Consider the following 16,955-nt stretch of genomic DNA (forward strand, 5'->3'; position numbering starts at 1 on the left):
ATAACGAGCTCTTGGAATAATCACTGTTTTCTGGTGATTGTATCTGTTGCTCAATGCTATCCAGATAGCTAATGGACCTTCAATCGTTAGGTACTTGCTCTTTAGTCCTTCATCAAGGTGGTGAGAAATAAAGATCATGGCCTTCGCCCGATCTTGAGAGGATGCATTGCTTTCCTCCCTAATGGTTTCTTCAAGATTTCCTGCCTCTAGATGGACCTTGGTATCCACTACCCAGGTAAGGTAGTTCTTCCCAGAAATGTCCAAGGCAACAAAATCAAGCTTTGCCAAATTCGCCATTATTTTCTTTTCTGAAAGAAAAATGAGATGTGTAAGAACTTGCAATAATATGTATTCCTGGAGGAATATAGTGTTAGAACTTCTAGTTCTTACAAATTTTTCATTTTGATCTTCAGGCCAAAATGATAAGCACTCGAAACTTCAGGCTCGAGATTTACATGATTGATGAGAAAGGCGATGGTACTGCACCATTCTCATTGAAGTAAGCATAGGATGGGCGATTATTTCGCACCACTCAAACTGCAAGAAAATTTAAATATGCAGAGTAGGGTGGGCGATTATATCGCACTACTTAAAATTGCAGTAAAATTAAATAGTAGACAAATTTAAATATGCAGGGTGGACGATTATACAACACCACCTAAAATTGCAATAAAATTAAATAGCAAGAAAATTTAAATATGCAGAGTGGACGATTATACTGCACCACCTAAAATTGTAGTAAAATTAAATCTACAGTCCAAGATGGGCGATGATACCACACCATCTTTGATCGCAGTAAAATTAACATAAATAAATATTGGTTAGTAATCAAGAACTACACCAAACAAGAAATCAAATATATAAGTAACTGTTAAATTGAGAACGAGAAGCAGGCATGGTGCAAACAATTCTTCACAAGGGTATATCCAGTAGGTGAGGCAAAGGAAGAAGAAGAATAGTAAAATCCTAGGAGGAAACTTTTTTTTTTTTTTTCTTTTGGCAAAGGGAAATGAGAAATGGTTAGAGAGTTGTGTTGATAACGTGTTATAAATAGGTAAAAGTTAGAGAAATAACCTTTGCTAAAGACAGTAGCAAAACGGGTGCAAATATCACAATATAACTTTAGTAGCTATAACACAAAGGATGACAGATAAAGAGAGGGAGGGAGATATATTGATATTATTTATTGGGTAAATTACACTTTCATACCTCAGGTTTGGGCTGTATTTCAATTCCTTACAACATCTTTAAAACATTTCACTTTCATACCTTAAGTACTATTTTATTTCAAAATAATACATCCGTTACATTTTCCATCCATTGATTCGTTAAATGTTAACGCGGATGCCACATATATGCCACGTGGCCAAAAAAAAATTTTAATTTTTTTTTAAAACCTGAATTTTTACAACAAAAAAAAGGAATACCCCAGCGACCCACATCTGCAATCTGCAAGAAGAAGAAGAAGAAACATCTGCAGCAGGAAGAGAGAAAAACAATTGAGTGCGACCCGCATCTACAGCAGGAAGAAGAAGAAGAAGAAGAAGAATCATCTGCAGCAGAAAGAGGGAAAAAAAATTTGAGCGCGACCCACATCTGCAGTAGGAAGAAGAAGAGGAAGAGGAGGGAGAAGAAGAAGAAGAAACAGGAAGATGGAAAAAAAAATTGAGCGTGACCCGCATCTGCAGCAGGAAGAAGAAGAGGAAGAGAAGGGAGGAAGATAAAAAAAACCAACCCCCCCCCCCCCCACGACCCTCCTCCCGTCCCCCTCCTTGCAGCCAGAGACCCAGCTCCCCCTCTCCCCATGCGACCCTCCTCCCTTCGCGATTTGGTGATTTTCAGTGTGGGTGAGTTTTGAAAATATTTTAAGTTTGAGATGATTTTTGGACTGGTTTTGTGGTAGATCCACCTAATCTTGGCTGGGATTTTCGGCGGTAGGTGATGGGGAATTTTTGGAAGGGGTGGCTCGGGTGGGATTTTGGGGTTTTTTCTTTCTTTCTTCCTCCATCTTCCTCTTCTTCTTGCAGATGTGGGTCACTAGGGTTTCAAATTTTTTTTATTTTTTATTTTTTTTTTGTAAACATTCAGGTTGTTTTAAAAAAAAAATTAAAAATGATTTTTTTTTTCACGTGGCAGACATTTGGCAGCCACGTCAGCATTTAACGGATCAATGGATGGAAAATGTAACAGATGTATTATTTTGAAATAAAATAGTACTTAAGGTATGAAAGTGAAATGTTTTAAAGATGTTGTAAGGAATTGAAATAGAGCTCAAACTTGAGGTATGAAAGTGTAATTTTCCCTTATTTAGTTGATTCTTTCTTTCGTAGTGTGTTTTGATAACACACGGATCACTCTATTTATAGAGCTACTCCCAGGAGAACATCCAAAAATGATATGATGGCTACTTTTGACAATATTACATAACAACAAATATATCACTATCATTTTCACCTTTTCCCAAATGCATGTGGATTGTGGGCATACACCATACAACTTATACAGCAGATACCATTTTTTTTAATATTTTTTTTTTTGGAAAATCACAGGGTACAATGGAAATTTATTGATATATATATAAATTACACCTAGTTAGAAGAGACATAAGTCTTACCCCTCATAAAACAAGAAAAAGAAGGGGGTATATACACCTTACCCCTCTTGAAAAAGAAAAAACAAGAAAAGGAGGGGTGAACATAGGACCAAACCCATTTAAAATAAAACCTAAAATGTAAGAATCTGCAAGACAAGCTACAAAACAAAAAAGAAAAATTCAAAAAGATTAGTTAAAATGAAAAATCACACATCAAGAAAGGGAGACAAACATGTAGGCCGGCATGCCCAAGAAATCTGAATGTAGAAAAGGAAGAATCTCTATAAGAGGAGTGACATGCCAGACAAGTGAAGGTGAGAGAAGCCCTAAATTGGCTAATTTGTCAGCAACTACATTTCATTCTCGAAATGTATGAGATAACAAAATAACATGTGCTGTAATTGAGAAATACAGTTTTGCCAACGAGTCTGGAGCGACCAAGGAGGAGAAAAAGAACCAAAAGCAGAGCAAGATATCACGCTAGAAGAGTCACTTTCTAGCTATAAATTTTGCCAACCCGCCGCGTAAGCTAACTCTACAACAAGGATGATAGCATGAAGCTCTGCATAGAAAGAAGTACAATGCCCCAAGCTCAAGAAGAAACCACCAAGAAAATAACCCGTGGAATCTTGAAAAACCCTACCATAAGTCGTAGAACTGGAGTTACTTTAGCAAGTCCATACATGTTCAATTTGACACAAAAAATGGAGAAGGGATGCGAAAAGATATGAACTATAGAATGAGCTTTACAGTACTTAGCCGAGATTCCAAGAGGTACTAAAAGTTGCTTATCCAAAATACCACGCACATGACCAGGAGTGAAAACTCCAACCTGCCAAATCTAAAGCCAAAGTGGAATGACAAATGTGTGAAAAGAAAGGCGATGCTTAGTTTCAAACTTCATTTTATTACGCATCTTCCAAATAGATATTAGTAAGAAAAACCCTGATGCTAGTCAGACATTGCGAAATTGTGGAGAAAACTGCTTTGACACACCAAACACGTTGTGAAGAAGAATAGTGTCAAATTGAGTAGCAAGCTAACACCAAACACGTTGTGCAAATTCACAACAAAAAAAAATTAGTGCCCAATAAGTAAATTCACAACGTGTGATACCAATTTATTCTCTCACCTCTAAATGTAAATATATCATTCCATAAAAATATCAAAATGATTAGGATGTCCTTTAATTGAGCTAAAATTTTAATTATTATGTTGAGAACCAAAAATTTTGAATAATAAAAGTTTAAGGTTAAAACAAATTTAAACAAAAAAAGAATTAAAAAGTGAATGAATTATAAGGCCAAATCATGGCTTATTGTGCGATTTATTAGAAAATAGGCCTATTGAACTATACTTTCTAAAGATCTTTGAATTTAGGTCAAATGAATATTCACAATATTATGGATATATCAAGCATATTTAACTTATATAACAAGAAGTGAATGAATTTTCCTAGGATATGCATCTAAACCAAACAAAAATTACAAATACGCATCTAATATATCAACCTGACTTTAGATTTTGTATTGCAATGGGTATTCAGACTATGTTGTATTTTTTATTTTATTATAATCAAATTAATCACAACTTATATTGGATTTCTTATTTTTTATTTTATTATAATCAAATTAATCACAACTTATATTGGATTTTAGTACGATTATTGGCTTCAAATTCCTTTTTACTTTTTTTTTTAATTTTCATTTTCAACTCGAACATATGTTGCACCAAATTAATTGCCTTAATTTTGTCTTAAGGTTTAGCTTTCAGGTTTTGGTGTCGAAAACACGAGACCTAACCCACCACTTGAAAATCATATACGACCGAGATACATCGCAATTGGATCTCTAGATCTGAAAAGGCCGCCTTGCTTATAGATTTATGGAACGATGATGAAACCTAGATGATATGAAGCCTTCGCCATGTGCTTTGTTCATCGAGAGAAGGAATTAAAACAGTGAAAGCCTGAGAGTGGGATTTGCAAAGTAACGTCAATGTTGGCGTCATTTATATGAAGGATTTGCCCCCGTGTTTGAATGAACATCAACTTGGGGAAACTGAAAGCTCATCAACTTAGCCTCTGAAAGAATGAATCCCGTACAGGCATCACAAGTTCAATCAAATCTCCAATACAAATACCACATTTAGCTCCTTGCTTTACACTTTTTATTCAAAATTCAAATTCATACTGAGAATCAAATACATCTTTTATTGATAGTTTATTTTATTCGGCAACTTTAATTAATTAAGAGTTCTATTGACATTATTTGTGTGATTACTACTTAAAGCATCTTGCAGTTGTGGGGGACGACAACCATCAAATGGTGGGCATGGTACACCCTTGCTGAAGCTACAAATACAACGCCAAAATGGCGCAAAATCCTGGTAGCACCACGACACAACTTTTCCGATACCGACGTAGCATGGGCGGCATGTTTCGAGGCACTTTTTTGAATCCGGACATCCACCACCACTCCAAGAGATCTCGCAGTCTTTTGCTTCCACTTTAGGCACCAGCATTTTCACTGCACTTTCAGTAAGCACCATGGCAAATAATTACAAATATAGTTTGATTTTCTTAGTAAATAAGTGAGCAAGTTATTAGAAATATTAATAAGAACTTAAGAACAAAACCTGAACAGAAAACAACCAGGACCAAAAGCAAGTGAAAGAAGGTGGTAAAGCTTGCCTTCCCCATTTTTTCCAGCAGAGGATTAAAAAGGGGCCAAATGTGGATGGAAAGCTGCGGGGAAAGGTAGTTTTTATAGAAATATAAGCTCTACCGGTGGATATGTAATCATTAATTAGAATAGATAACCTTCCATAATGTTTCAATATATTTCTATTTCTGTAAAAAAGCTGTTATTAGCATTTAAAAATGTCATCTTGCACATTTTTAGAGATCATTTAATAATCATTTCGTTTTCAATTTTTACTTTTTTAAAAATTGAAAACATTTTTTTTCAGTTTTTGAAATTTGATTTTGAGTTTTCACTTTTTTTATTTATTTTATTTTTTTTAAACGAACTGATTATCAAACGGTCATTTACAAAAACATAAGAAAGAAGTTGCACTTGGCGACATTCCTCAAGTGAGCCTGATTTCTGTGTTCCTCGACTAGATCTAAGTTGAGGGTAAGTTGTTTTTCATTTTCGCTTTGCACGTAGTTCTGGACTCGGAACATTGCTTGCTCAAGCTCAACTAGGACAACTGCTTCTGTACCAAAGGCAAGTGAGAATGAGGTTTCTCCTGTTGATGTCTGATACGAAGTGCGGTATGACCAAAGACTTGGGGTACAAATTCTGGCCAACAACCTTTAGCCTTGTCCAAGTTGGTTTTCAAAGTTCACTTGATTATTTTGTTGATGGCTTCAACTTGTCCATTAAATTGGGGATGAGTTGGGGAGGCAAAACATAAGTTGATGTTAAACTTAGAGCAGAACATCCTGAACTTATTGTTGTCGAACTGTCGCTCGTTGTCAGTGACTATCGCATTAGGAATGCTGAATTTGCAAAGGATGTTCTTCTATACAAAGTCTTCTATTTTTGCCTCAGTAATGGTTGCCAAGGGTTCTACTTCGGCCCACTTTGTGAAGTAGTCAACTGTAACGATTGCATAGTGAACCTTGCCCTTCCCTGCAGGCATTGGGCCAATCAAATCAAGTCCCTATTGGGCGAAGGGCCAAGGGCAGATCATAGGAGTTAGCGGCTCAGAAGGGGAGTGATGAATAGTTGCGTAGCGTTGACACTTATCACATGAGTGGGATATTCTGATGCCATCTTGGTGGAGTGTTGGCCAGTAATATCCTTGGCGAAAAGCCTTGTGTGCTAGGGATCGAGATCCAGCATGATCTCCACGGACTCCTTCATGTATTTCCCGAATGACAGTTTCCGCCTCTATGGGCGTAAGACATCTTAGGTATGGTAGGTTAAAACCCCGCTTGTAGACTTGGTCATTAATGATCAAGTAACGGGTAGCCTTGTATCAAATCTGCTTAGCTTGAACTTTGTCATTTGGAAGGGTGCCATGAGCAAGAAATCTATAAATCGGGTTAATTCAACTATCCATCTGTTGTAAGTTGCACACTTCCACAGCCATGGTGCTGCCAAAAATTCGACCTGAATTTTTCTCCCAATCTTGTCTTCCACCGCTAAGGCGAGGTGAGCCAAAGCATATGCATGACTGTTTGCCGCTCGAGGTATTTAGGTGATCTGGTAGTGGAAGTGCTTGAGCAACAATTGTGTTTGTGCCAGATATGCTGCCATAGAGCTATCTTTAGCGTCAAAGTTGTTGGTGACCTGGTTAACCACCAATTGGGAGTCACTGAAGATATCAATTTGTTTAACCCCAAGGTGTTTGGCCAAACGTAAGCCTGCTAGAAGGGCTTCATATTCGGTCTCATTGTTCGATGCCTTAAATTTGAAACGAAGATCATACTCTATCACCATTTTGTCAAGGGTCGTAAGGAATAGTCCTGCTCCACAACCCTGTTGGTTGGATGAGCCATCAACATATAGACTCTATGCTAGGGCTGTTGGTCATATTTTATGAGCTTCCGAGGGTATGAAACCACTTCTTTAGGCGTAGAAACAATGTCAACAGGATATGTGAAGTCGGCGATGAAGTCTGCCACTGCTTGGCCCTTCTCAGCTGGCTTTGGTTGGTAGGATATGTCAAACTCACCCAATGCTATCGCCCATTTGATCATTCACCTGGAAGTGTCAGGACTTTGGAGTATCTGTCGAAGAGGATAATTGGTAAGCACGATGATAGAGTGTGCTTGAAAGTACGGGCGAAGTTTTTTAGCAGACATGACCAATGCTAGAGCCAATTTCTCAATGTTGAAGTATCGTGTCTCCGCATCTTGTAAGGCCTTGCTAGCGTAGTAGATAGGCCGTTCGACATTACCATTATTTCGAATGAGAACGAAACTTATTGCTGAAGCCGATACTGACAGATAGATAATGAGAGTGTCACCAACCTCAGGTTTGGAGAGCAAATGGGCTTTACTCATGTAGTCTTTGGGGTTCTTGAATGCCTTAGCACATTGACCAGTCCATGTAATGTGTACTTCTTACTTCTCTTAAGTGCTTTGAAGAAATGAGCACATCTGTCTGTGGCCTTAGAGATGAACCTAGTTAAGGCTGCCATCTTGCCAGTAAGGCTCTGGATGTCTTTTGAAGTTACCGGTTCCTTCATGTCATGATTGCTTTGATCTTTTTGAGATTAGCCTCAATGCCTCGTTGGCTTATCATGAAGCCTAAGAATTTGCCAGAGCTTACGCCGAAGGCACATTTGTTAGGGTTCAACCTCATTCGATACCTCTTCAGAATGGTGAAAGTTTCAGATAGGTTGGTGATGTGTTGGTCAGCATGTTTGCTCTTGACTAGCATATCATCAACGTAAACTTCCATGCTCTTCCCAATCTGTTCGGCGAACATTGAATTGACCAGTCTCTGATAAGTCGCTCCTGCATTCTTTAGGCCGAAGGGTATGACTTTATAGCAATATAGTCCCCTGTCAGTAGTGAAGGCTGTGTGTTCTTGGTCTGGAGGGTTCATGAGTTCACACCCTGTCATAGAGTCTATAAGTCTATCTATGAGAGGAAGAGGAAAGCTATCCATCGGGCATCATTTGTTTAGGTCGGTGTAATCGACACACATTCACCACAAGACCTTTTGGAGCATGAGACTTTCCTTGGTTGGATAATTGACTTCGCGGACGAAGCCTATGCTTTTGAGTTTTTCAATTTCTGCCTTCATTGCCTCGTATCGTTCAGCGTCATAAGATCTTCGCTTCTTTCTCACTGGCTTGGTCTTGGGGTCAATACTTAAGCGATGACAAATGATATCAGGAGAGATGCCTGGCATATCCTCGTATGACCAGGCAAAAACCTCAGTGTTCTCTTGCAAAAAAGAGATCAATGCCAACCGAATGGGTGATGACAAGGTGGTGCAAGTTTTTACTATGCGATTCGGATAATCTTTTAAGATAAAGACCTTCTCCAACTTTTCAGCAGGTTGTGCTTGCTGGGTGAAAGAGTCATATTAAGGATCGTCGGATTGACTGTTGCCACCGTGAAGATCCAAGTTGGTTTCGTCTAGGCTGGTCTTTATGACTTGGTCATGTATATAAAAGGTTTCCTTGGGCACAGGCATGTGTTGTTGCTTGACCGAAGTGTTGTAACATGATCGTGCATTAAGTTGATCTCCTCTGATGTAACCATTGCCATAAGGGATAGGAAATTTCATCAATAACATATGTATGGATAGCATAACCTTGAGATTATTGATGCCTGTGCGTCCTAATATGACATTGTATGTCATTGGGCAATCAACCACTAGGAAGTTAATGGTAATGGTAGCTGTGTAAGGGCCTATACCAATGGTGAAAGGTAAGTGTATGCTCCCCAAAGGTTACACGATATCACCGGAGAAGCTTATCAGAGGAGAAATCGAGCGATCGAGCAAGTGTTCAGCTACATTAAGTGTCTTGAAAGCTTCAGTAAACATGATATTGACTGAAGCCCCCATGTCTACCAGGATTCGTCGTACTTCAAAGTTGGCTATGTGAGCTTCCACAATTAGTGAGTCGTTGTGAGGGTAGATGATACTTTTTTCTTCCTCAGGGTAGAAACATATTGGATCCCAGTTAGGCTTTTGATACTTGCCTCCCTTGATGTCTTCCACGTGAAACACTTGGTGGCAAGACCTTAAAGCTCGTTCATTATTTTTCATGGCCCCGTTGGAAGATTTAGATATGGGTGTGCCACCACTTATGGAATATATCACATTCACCTGGTGTTGGTTACAGTTACCCTTTGGAGGGTGAATGAGGAATTGATCAATTTTTCCTTCATGCGCCAAAACTTCAATATGATCACGAAGGGTGATACACTTCTCGCCGTCATGGCCGTTATGTTCGTGGTAGCAGCAAAATGTGCCTGTGTTTTTCGTGGGCTTGTAACCCGACTGCCTCAGCATTGGCTTCGATATCAGGTGTGCTATGTTGGGGTAAATGGCTACGCATGTGGCGTTCAAAGGTGTGTATGTCTCATACCTTGGGGTAAGGCCTGTCTTGACACGTGTTTGGCCCACTGTGTTGACTGCCTGGGGGCGGGAATTATCGTGGCGATACCCTTGGTTATCATGATAGTGTCATTTACTTCTTTTACTAAAATAAGACTGGTGAGGATGGAAATCTTTCCTTTTGCCCTGAGATTGATATGTCTGTTGACTTGGCGAAGTATTAAGTAAGGCAGAGGGAGGCACCGCTGCCATTTGGAAGGTCGAGGTCTTCTCATTTGGTTGGATCTGGCTTCCACTCCTTACTTGCTGATAAGCAGTGGCTGTGGGGGGTTTCCCTTGGTATGTCATTGCCTCGACGGCGGATGCATGGTTATAAGCCTGGGCCATCACCTCAGAGTAAGTCTTCCAAGTGTTGGCATTGATAATGTAGTTAAAGAAACAGTCACGTATGCCTGCCGTGAAAGCTTTGAAGGCAGTCTTGTCGTCTACCTCGGCACAACGGGAATACTCATGGCTGAAGTGGCTAGCTTACATACGTAATGACTCGTCTGGCTTCTGGCGAATAGTGTACAAGTCGTCCGCAGAGTGTAAGCGATCGGTCTGGAAAATGTGCTGAGAAACAAACAGTTTCCTAAATTCCTCAAATGAGTCTACTGTCTCAGGTGGAAGACGACAATACTAGTTTAGAGCTCCACCAGAGCGGGTAGAGGGGAAAAAAAGATATCACTCTTCGTCGGTGTGCATCTGGTATGCCATGGTGGACTCAAAAAGGTTAAGGTGTTCAATCGGGTCCTCCTTTCCAGTATAGAGTTGTCAGCCAAGCTTCTGCTTTGTCTTTGCTTTGAGGAGGGTGTCGAGGATCCTCCTTGTAAGAGGGCCAGGCCTAGGTTGGTTCCAATCAGGTATCTCAGCTTGTTGTTCGGCCTTCAACTTGTTTACTTCCTTAAGAAGCTGTAGGACAAGAGGGTCCTGAGTGGAGTTATGTACCATTGGAGCTTTCTTTCGTAAATCTCCATCTCCTCTTGGAAGTATGAAGGTTTGATCAAGAGCCTGTGATTTTTCCCTGAACTCGCCGTACTGACTTCCAAGATATGTCTGTCAGAACATCTCTGAGTCCCTTATACCTTCGTGTTTCTCTAGGCCTTGTTGCCCATTTCTCAAATTGGTAGCCGGCCTGGGACATGGGAGGGGACCTAGTCTTTCAGAGACCATTGGGTCATTGATCTTCGAGCTTACATGGATGGGATTGTCTCGACAGTCGCGAAAGACAGCTTTCGATCCTTCCACTCCTTCTGTAAGAATGTGTTTTCCTCCACTTCTCCTGCTTTGGGTCGAATCAGATGGGTTGAGAGAAGTCTCATGTTGATTAATGTTTTGATGATTAGCTCGCTCCTCATCAGGGATACCCATGTCGAAGGAAGGTGACCCTCCATGTTGGGGGGCACCTGGATGATGGTTGATGTCCACAAGAGTAACGAGCTCGCGTGTTTGAGTACGCCTAGTTTCGTGGAGCGTCTCAAAGAGCTTCTCATACTGTTCCTGGAAGACCTCATTCTTCATTGCTATCTTGTTGTTTTGAGCTTCTAGCTCATCGACTTTAGCTTGAAGAGTAACCATTTTTCCTTCCTTCTTTTGTTGCCTCGCACCAAGTGAAAGAGGGGTGTCATTCTGCGTGCTATGGCTTCTTTCGCTCCCCATGTTGGAGAGGAATGCCTGGTCAAAAGAGAGTGTACGAATGGTGGAAACTAGCTTAACAAAGCTGAAGAGAGTGGGAATACGTGTCGTTCCCACATATGGCGCCAAATGTTGATGCACAAAATCAGTGAGGACTCTGGTACAATAGAAAGTGTTAAGTTTGTGACCTTCACTAGATTGCTCCGGTCACTAGTGTGGATAAGTATATAAATGGATAGAGACAGGGAAGTAAACACAAGATGTACGTGGTTCATCCAGATTGGCTATGTCCACGGAGTAGAGGAGTTCTCATTAATTATGAAGGGTTTACACAAGTACATAGGTTCAAGCTCTCCTTTAGTGAGTACTAGTGAATGATTTAGTACAAATGACATTCGGAAATATTGTGAGAGAATGATCTCTATTTATAGAAGAGAGTTTCTAGTTTCATTCTTACATTGACACATGTCGTGCTGTGATTGGCCTCTGATGTCGACACGTGTCGCGTTATGATTAGTCTCTGATGTTGACATGTGTCGCGTTGTGATTGGCCTCCTAGTTGGAGGGAAACTCTTGTGGGTCCTTGGCGGTATAATGTTGATCGGTGCTTAGTAGTTTTGGGGTTAGTCAAGTATGGTACAAACAGTACGAATGGTTTTCTTATTTAACTTGCCAAATGCATTTATAATTAGATTATTATGTAGTATTTTGCTATGGTGGTATTCTTATTTTTTTTTTTTAGTACATTGTATTTTTACATGGCTAAACCACACAATGAACAGCCTAATTTGGTATCGAATTCGCCATGCATGAGATCTGTCCTCTCCTAGTACAACCCTTCCGCCCTCCCTTACTCCGAAAACACCATGTGGCTCATCCACACCCACCTCATCTCTCTCACCTCTGCCCACCTATCCCTCGAACCTAAAACAACGATGGGTGTGTGGGGGGCGGTGGGGTAGTAGGAGGACGAGATCGGTGGTGGAGAAGCTGAACTGGGACTTCGGTTGCCGGGGTGATTACGGACTGCTGTGGCCATTACTTTTAAAAATGCTAGATTTTAGGGGGTGAATTTCACTGAATCGAGATCCATGTTTCCTAGAAATTGAAAAGTTTTCAGATTTGGAGCTTGGATTGTAGTGTTCTTTAGTAATCAATTGGTTGATTACAAATCTAGGAATACATAGTAGATGCAATCGCTACTTTTTTGGATTTTGCGGAGGAAAAAGGTTTAATTCAAAAGCGAATCATTTTGACTTTTTTCTATTTTGCCATTCTGGAGCTTTTAATCTAGTTTTTGTAAAGTGGTATGAGAAACTAAGAGGTGGGGGTTTACTGGATTGGAAGGTTCATCAATGGAGTTTACTGGTGGGAAAGGTATGAAGAGAGGAGACGACAGCCTGGTTTTCTATTTTTCTTCTTTTTTTTTCCTTTTTTTATTTATAATTTTGTCGGTTGCCGGGGTGAGTCGGCGGAGGAGGATGGTGGCGATGGTGGGGTTGGTACTCGATGACATGCGTTGTCACGGTGGGGGTGTTTGGCTGCATGGGGTCCTCGGAGATGGAGCGTGGAGGTGCTGCGTGGGGTTGTGGCGCTTGAGGATGTCGTTCCGTGCTAGGCCGGAAGGGCGGCAGATGTCATAGGGCTTGTCGCCCTGGTGGCCGACGAGGAATAATTGGCTATGGAAAAGCCGTTGAAGAGAAGATGAGGGTTGTGGAATCGAAGATGGAGGAGGAAAGGTTTGGTGGGTTGGTGGAGAAAAGAGAATGGAGGGATAAGGGAGGAAGGGCCGGAGGTAGAAGACGACCAAATTTTTTTTTTTTTCGATTCTTTTTTTGAATTTTTAATTTCCTTGTGGACCATTTATTGACACGTGGCGCCCAATCATTGTTCACGTGGGTACCACGTCATTAGTTAACGGAAGACTTAACAGTTTGACTAACGGATGTATGAGACTGTTCCAAAATTAACACTTTAGGTATGACTTTGGGACGAAGAAAACTTGATGTACCAAATGTTGAAAACCACGAAACTTGAGGGTAGTAAACTGAAATTTACCCTTTTATTCATTAGTATTTGACTCTTCTCCAATTCTCTCTTTCGACCCTTTTAATATTTTTTTTTCGATTTTGATAATTACCCAGATGAAATTTGTAATTAATAAGTTGGATTTTATATTTAATTTAATCTGTCAATTTTGTAAAATATGCAGGGGAGTTTAAAGTCGAGAGCGGTACGCACATATTAGGCGTATGTATCTCAATCAGATTGTAGATTTTGTATGTAAATAGTATGTATATCTCAGTCAAATTGTAGATTTTGTGTGATTTTTAATAGGACTATCAAATCTTTTTTATGTAAATAGTATGTAATACACATAAAGTATTATCCTTTGTATATAAATAGTACTAGATACAAAAATTTTGTATGATTTTCAATCCCGCAACATCGTGCGGGGCATTCCTTACTACTATGAACTACTCGAGTGCCTGCATACAGCGTTGCAATTGGTGGCCACAAATCTGTTGGCATAGCTTTGGTGATGGATGAGTAGTACTACTCCGTAGGCAATGCTGCAGGCACTACAGGTATTGCGCGTGTTGCCGCAAACACATATTTTGACATCGTAGCTGTTGCCTTGGGTCGACTTGCCTCTCGCAGCGGTGATGACATTGGGCCAGCTCGGACATCATGTAGGACGCCGCAGAGAGGAAAAGAGTGGAGTGATGCAACATCAACAACAAAGGAAGCCTAGCCTTGATCATGAACATCATGTTAATTGTTCGATCTTAATTAACTTAAATGGTAATTAAAGATAGCTGCAGATAGCACTCGATCAGGTATTTATGGAAGCTTGCTAGCCAGCTCAAGCTTTGAGCATGCATGCATGTACATTTGTCTATGGACATTACATGCAAGGAGACCAGTGTCATACATGACAAAATCAAATTGATGACGTGTTTTCTGAATTGGATAAATTGAGATTGGAGACATTAATTTTGTCTCACTTGATCTCATCACATGCATGGTAGGAGAACAAGGACGGACCTATACGTACGGTTACGTGGTGAATGACTACAATTTACTCTTTTCAAGTTTGATATAATAATTTTTATATGGAACACGAATTTTTAAGTTTCTCACATTGCATGTTTCAAAAATTGTATCAATTTATATGTTTTTATCTCTTTAAACATATCATATTTCATTGAATTGATAATTTTTTTGGCAATCTGATGAATTGTGGCTTACACGCTAGCCTATGTAATGGTCATATGCTCCATTGTCATCAATTTAATGAGAGATTAAACAATCAATCCGACTAAAGATAGAAATTAGCCCTAAAATTAATGTTTAACGGACGCATGCATTTTAAAAATTGAAACTCCATCGTCCATTTGAAAAATCACCACGAATTTGAGGATTATGAAATATAATTAGCCCTAAAGTTAATGTGGAACGGATGCATGCATTATGTATATGATAGTATGACACTAACATTAACGTATATGGCCGATATCACTAGGACGGGTAAAGATTGTTCATATGGTTAGCTATGGTATATACCGTATCATAATGCTGAGTATTTGACTTAACATTAGCTAACATGGGGGAAGCGACCCTGAATGGAATACTTTTATCTCCAAGTTTCAGGTTCGACATGAGGATTTCTTTCTCTAAATTTTAGATAGTTTGTAGATCATGAATTTGATAAGATACCAAATTATTAAGGTAAGTTATATTTGATAACTAAAACCAGTAACACTAAATATTGGAAAATGTAAGATGCATGAATCATGGTAGTAGTATGTGTTTCGTCTTTTAGGGCCTGTAATTGATAGAGTTATAGATTGATATTGGAACTGACAGTATCCAGGCTCAAAAGAGCAGTTATGCATGAATAAACACAAACGGAATTATAAAACTACTCATTTTTATTTATTTATACGGCAGAAAGCTAGAGCTCTTTATTTCACATACAAAGTCAACGCTCACTCTACATGAGCTACTAGTAGTAGTAGTAGTACTTTTTAAACTCTAGCAAAGCCTAACTACTGCATGCTTCTATACATGCAATTTTAGATGACTGACTAGTTGACCACCATTTTTATGCCCTGCCCTTGTTCAAGCTGCCGCCTACACATCTGTTGGCATTGGTGTTGCGGTTGCCCCTGCATCTGGCACTGTTCTTGGCACTGATCTAGCTGCCTCAGCTGCTCTTTGCACTGCTCCTGGCACTGCCGTCCCTGGCCCTGGCAACGCTGCTGGCACTGCTGCCTATATTGCTGCTGCTTCTCCTGATTACTATTAAATCCCTGCCCTTGTTCAAGCTGTTGCCTACACATCTGTTGGCATTGGTGTTGCGGTTGCCCCTGCATTTGGCACTGTTCTTGGCACTGATCTAGCTGCCTCAGCTGGTCTTCGCACTGCTCCTGGCACTGCCGTCCCTGGCCCTGGCAACGCTGCTGGCACTGCTGCCTATATTGCTGCTGCTTCCCTTGATTACTATTAAATCCCTGCCCTTGTTCAAGCTGCTCCCTACACATCTGTTGGCATTGGTGTTGCGGTTGCCCCTGCATCCGGCACTGTTCTTGGCACTGATCTAGCTGCCTCAGCTGCTCTTTGCACTGCTCCTGGCACTGCCGTCCCTGGCCCTGGCAACGTTGCTGGCACTGCTGCCTATATTGCTGCTGCTTCCCTTGATTACTATTAAATCCCTGCCCTTGTTCAAGCTGCTCCCTACACATCTGTTGGCATTGGTGTTGCGGTTGCCCCTGCATCCGGCACTGTTCTTGGCACTGATCTAGCTGCCTCAGCTGCTCTTTGCACTGCTCCTGGCACTGCCGTCCCTGGCCCTGGCAACGTTGCTGGCACTGCTGCCTATATTGCTGCTGCTTCTCCTGATTACTATTAAATCCCTGCCCTTGTTCAAGCTGCTCCCTACACATCTGTTGGCATTGGTGTTGCGGTTGCCCCTGCATCCGGCACTGTTCTTGGCACTGATCTAGCTGCCTCAGCTGCTCTTTGCACTGCTCCTGGCACTGCCGTCCCTGGCCCTGGCAACGCTGCTGGCACTGCTGCCTATATTGCTGCTGCTTCTCCTGATTACTATTAAATCCCTGCCCTTGTTCAAGCTGTTGCCTACACATCTGTTGGCATTGGTGTTGCGGTTGCCCCTGCATCTGGCACTGTTCTTGGCACTGATCTAGCTGCCTCAGCTGGTCTTCGCACTGCTCCTGGCACTGGCGTCCCTGGCCCTGGCAACGCTGCTGGCATTGTTGCCTATATTGTTGCTGCTTCCCATAATTACTATTAAATCCCTGCCCTTGTTCAAGCTGCTGCCTACACATCTGTTGGCATTGGTGTTGCGGTTGCCCCTGCATCTGGCACTGTTCTTGGCACTGATCTAGCTGCTTCAGCTGCTCTTTGCACTGCTCCTGGCACTGCCATCCTTGGCCCTGGCAACGCTGCTGGCATTGCTGCCTATATTGCTGCAGCTTCCCCTGGTTACGAGAAGCAAGAGTGGAAGACAAAGAGGTGGCGAGGACAAGAGTGGAGAGGAACAAAAACAACAAGGGAAGCTTAGGTTTGGCGATGAACAGCATGGCTGCTTTCTCAGTTACTATGTATTGAACTATATCAAAAGGGAGTTTTTA

At 41.0% G+C, this 16,955-nt stretch overlaps 1 protein-coding gene across 1 annotated transcript; it reads right to left on the reverse strand.

Moving 5' to 3' along the window:
• Window positions 1–15,210: 15,210 nt before the first annotated feature.
• LOC126595809 (vicilin Car i 2.0101-like) lies at window positions 15,211–16,955 on the reverse strand. The gene has a single exon (XM_050262114.1). It carries the CDS (start codon window positions 16,902–16,904, stop codon window positions 15,390–15,392), a length of 1,515 nt encoding a protein of 504 aa, XP_050118071.1. The 5' UTR covers window positions 16,905–16,955; the 3' UTR covers window positions 15,211–15,389.

This window comes from Malus sylvestris, chromosome 13 (assembly GCF_916048215.2).
Source record: "Malus sylvestris chromosome 13, drMalSylv7.2, whole genome shotgun sequence".
NCBI lineage: Eukaryota > Viridiplantae > Streptophyta > Magnoliopsida > Rosales > Rosaceae > Malus > Malus sylvestris.